The following is a 2,742-nucleotide window of genomic DNA, read 5'->3' as shown; positions in this document are numbered from 1 at the left end:
AGGGGGTGGGGACCCAGAGTGTGACCCTGAGAGGGACCCATGCCTCAGGGCCTGAGCTCACCCCAGGTCCTGTGTCTCTTCCCACCACCCACCCCTAGGCCTGGACAGGGAGTGTTCCTGTCTTCTGTTCCTGTCCTAAAACGGGGGTCCCATGTCCATGTCCTGTTCTGGACCCTGCCATACCTGTCACCTGCAAATTCAGCTTCTTATCTCCGTAATTATATTTCACACTATATCCTCTCTCCACTCGGAAGAAGTAGCTTCCTGTGTCGCTCATCCTGGCGTTGCTGATGTTCAGGGAACAGCTGTTGGTCGTCGGGTCCTCAAGGAGGCGGAATCTGCCCGAGGTCTCAGGCCTCACTGGTACACGCGGGTTGTTTGTGGCCACAGGGTAACTTTGGCGTATGTTGTCCCGACTCCGGTACCAGTACATGTAGAGTTCAAACGGGGGAGACCGTGAACTCCAGGGGTAGGAGAAGGAGCAGGGCACATGGACACACTGACCCTCCTGTACTGTCACGTCTTCCTTCAATCTGAGCTCGTATCCTGGTGACTCCTGCAGGGAACCTGGGGGGACAGAGCCTCAGCTGCAGCTCCAAACCCTCCCCAACCTGTGCAGGTCCCCCAACCCTTGGCCACTCACCTCCCCACAGCAGGGGCAGCAGCAGCAGGGGCACCATGTCTGCATTTGACAACCAGAGCCTGGGTCCGGTTCCCTCTGTAGGGAAGGAAATGCCTACAGTGTGGTGGGTGGGGCTGAGGACGCCCCAGCAGGAAGCCCAGGCTGAGAGACTGAGGCCATGCTTGCAAGGGGAACTTAGACTCCACAAGCCTGCCTTCAGGGTGAGCTGGAGGCTGAAAAATATGTCTCCTCCCTTTCCACCTCCCTTTCACAGATGGATCCCCTGAACTAGTGAGATAGTGACAGGCTTGTCTAGGATCATAAGGCCCCACTGCTGCAGCCCTTCCCTCTTGCATAACTTGGCCAGCTCCCTGGGGGTCAGCTCCCTGGGGATGACAGCCTCTGGGCCCTCAGGGAGACCAAAGACCAAATCCATTATCATGTCCTGGGAGCAGTACTAAGAGGACCCCAGGCTGAGGGGTCCAAGTGGCAGAGGCCTGCCACTATGTCTGGAGAGAAGGTAAGTTCTCAGAGACAAATACATCAGGTGGTCATGACTGTGGTCCCCACCAGTGACCCTGGGGCCTCCTGACCCCTTGGAGTTGGGTCCACATTCCCATTCCTGTCCTCATCCCAGGCGGCCTCTGAGTCTGGCCCTGGCTTTGATGCTCAGAGCAGGCCTGAGAGCTGGGTATTTGAGGGAAGCTGAGGGCATGGCATGCCTGGGTTGGAACCCAGACACCGCCCTACCACCTGACCTATCACCTGTTCCACTTTACCAAAGTTATTTAGCCTCTCTGTGCCTCAGTGTGCTCATCTAAAAAAATAACGACACTACCAGAAATGTTGCATGAGGATTAAAGGAGTTCATACGTGTCAAAAGCATAGGAAACAGTGCCTGCACTGAGTACCCCCTCATTCAACTAATATTTCNAGATCAGTGGTTGCCAGGGTTAAGGTTGTTTGGAAGGTGTAACTAAAAGGACTAGCACGAGGGAACATTTGGGGTGATGGAATTACTCTGCATTCTAATTTTGGTGGCGTTGATTAAGCAAATCTATATATTTTTAAAATCCACTCAACTGTAGTGCAAAAAAATAAATGGTACTATATGATCATTTAAAGACAAAATTAATAAATTTGACCTTATTTGGAAAGATCTTTCAGATAGTGGAATAGGCAAAGATTTTATAATTGGGACAGGAAGAACACCACACATAGATATTCTGACTGTGCCTGTCTGCCACCATCATCATGTCTGGTGCTCCTGGTCCTCTATGTAGGTGCACACGTAGGTGCATTTCCCCTCACGTGCCAGGCTGCCTCAGTTCTTGACACATCAGCTGAGCTGCTCACCGACGTCTCATACACCCAACCTCAGCTCAGGCCCCTTCTGTCTTTCCTGTAGCCTGACCTGACCAGCAGGGGTAGGTGGAAAGAGTCTGTTTGTTGAGCTTGGTGGTGGAAGCAGAGTGTGTACATATAGAAACATCCACCTAATCGAACTCTTTGGCTTTGTATATTTTACTTCATTTGCATTAAGCTTCAAAAAACAGTGAGTAAACAAAAAATTTGCTTGAAACAGGTTAAGGAAAGAGGAATAGAGGACTCAGATATAATTTGGCTCTAGAAACTCCCAAGACACTAAATAGTAAAATCAATTTCTCTGTTGTATTACTTAATAAAACTTTTATTTATAATTAAATGTTGGGATATTTTATAACAACCAGTATGAGGTAAGTGTCTGTAAACCTGGAAAGAAGACCTGAGCTGCTGACTCTACTGTGTATTGATGTCTGTGTTGATAGGAAAGTTTGGGAGACCAGATATTCAGGTGGTAACCACGGAATTTCTGGGCAATAGGAGGATAAGGCCCCACGTTCACTACCTTCCTGAGCCTGGGGATGGGCAGAGAGGAACTGGGGTGGCGGGGATGAGTGGAGCAGCATCAGAGCGGAGAGAGAGGGTGGGTCAAAGGGGAGAGGCACGGGCAGAAACAAGGGACAGTCAGTGGAGCTGTGTTGCTTGTGTTTTATTTTCTGTACCTTATGAAGTTTTGACATCTTAAAGAGCTTGCTGGCCAGGGAGACAGCCCCTCCCTTGGTCACCTACTCTTAGAG

The 2,742-nt window shown here is 50.3% G+C and overlaps 2 protein-coding genes across 2 annotated transcripts in view; one reads left to right on the top strand and one right to left on the bottom strand.

The window, feature by feature from the left end:
- Positions 1-18: 18 nt before the first annotated feature.
- Positions 19-767, bottom strand: LOC109378195 (sialic acid-binding Ig-like lectin 14). The gene is made up of 2 exons (XM_019634647.1): positions 644-767; positions 19-567 (listed from the first exon to the last, which is right to left on the bottom strand). Exons 1-2 carry the CDS (start codon positions 678-680, stop codon positions 95-97), a joined length of 510 nt encoding a protein of 169 aa, XP_019490192.1. The 5' UTR covers positions 681-767; the 3' UTR covers positions 19-94.
- A 360-nt stretch (positions 768-1,127) lies between these two features.
- Positions 1,128-2,742, top strand: part of SPACA6 (sperm acrosome associated 6) — an 84,561-nt gene continuing 82,946 nt past the window's right edge. The window contains exons 1-2 of the mRNA XM_019634645.1: positions 1,128-1,142; positions 2,031-2,049. Coding sequence (XP_019490190.1) covers positions 1,128-1,142; positions 2,031-2,049 — 34 coding nt within the window. The remainder of the gene's footprint in view (positions 1,143-2,030; positions 2,050-2,742) is intronic.

The sequence above is a fragment of the Hipposideros armiger genome, unplaced genomic scaffold (genome assembly GCF_001890085.2).
Source record: "Hipposideros armiger isolate ML-2016 unplaced genomic scaffold, ASM189008v1 scaffold_1789, whole genome shotgun sequence".
In the NCBI taxonomy this organism is placed as follows: Eukaryota; Metazoa; Chordata; class Mammalia; order Chiroptera; family Hipposideridae; genus Hipposideros; species Hipposideros armiger.
Note: the sequence above shows the minus strand (reverse complement) of the source record. Positions and strands in the feature narration are given on the sequence as shown.

Bases quoted from the DNA above. Each gene is read 5' to 3' on its own strand.
- LOC109378195 (XM_019634647.1), bottom strand. From the start codon at position 680: ATGGTGCCCCTGCTGCTGCTGCCCCTGCTGTGGGGAG. The intron at 568-643 runs GTGAGTGGCCAA...CTGTCCCCCCAG, and splicing joins GCTGCCCCTGCTGTGGGGAG to GTTCCCTGCAGGAGTCACCA.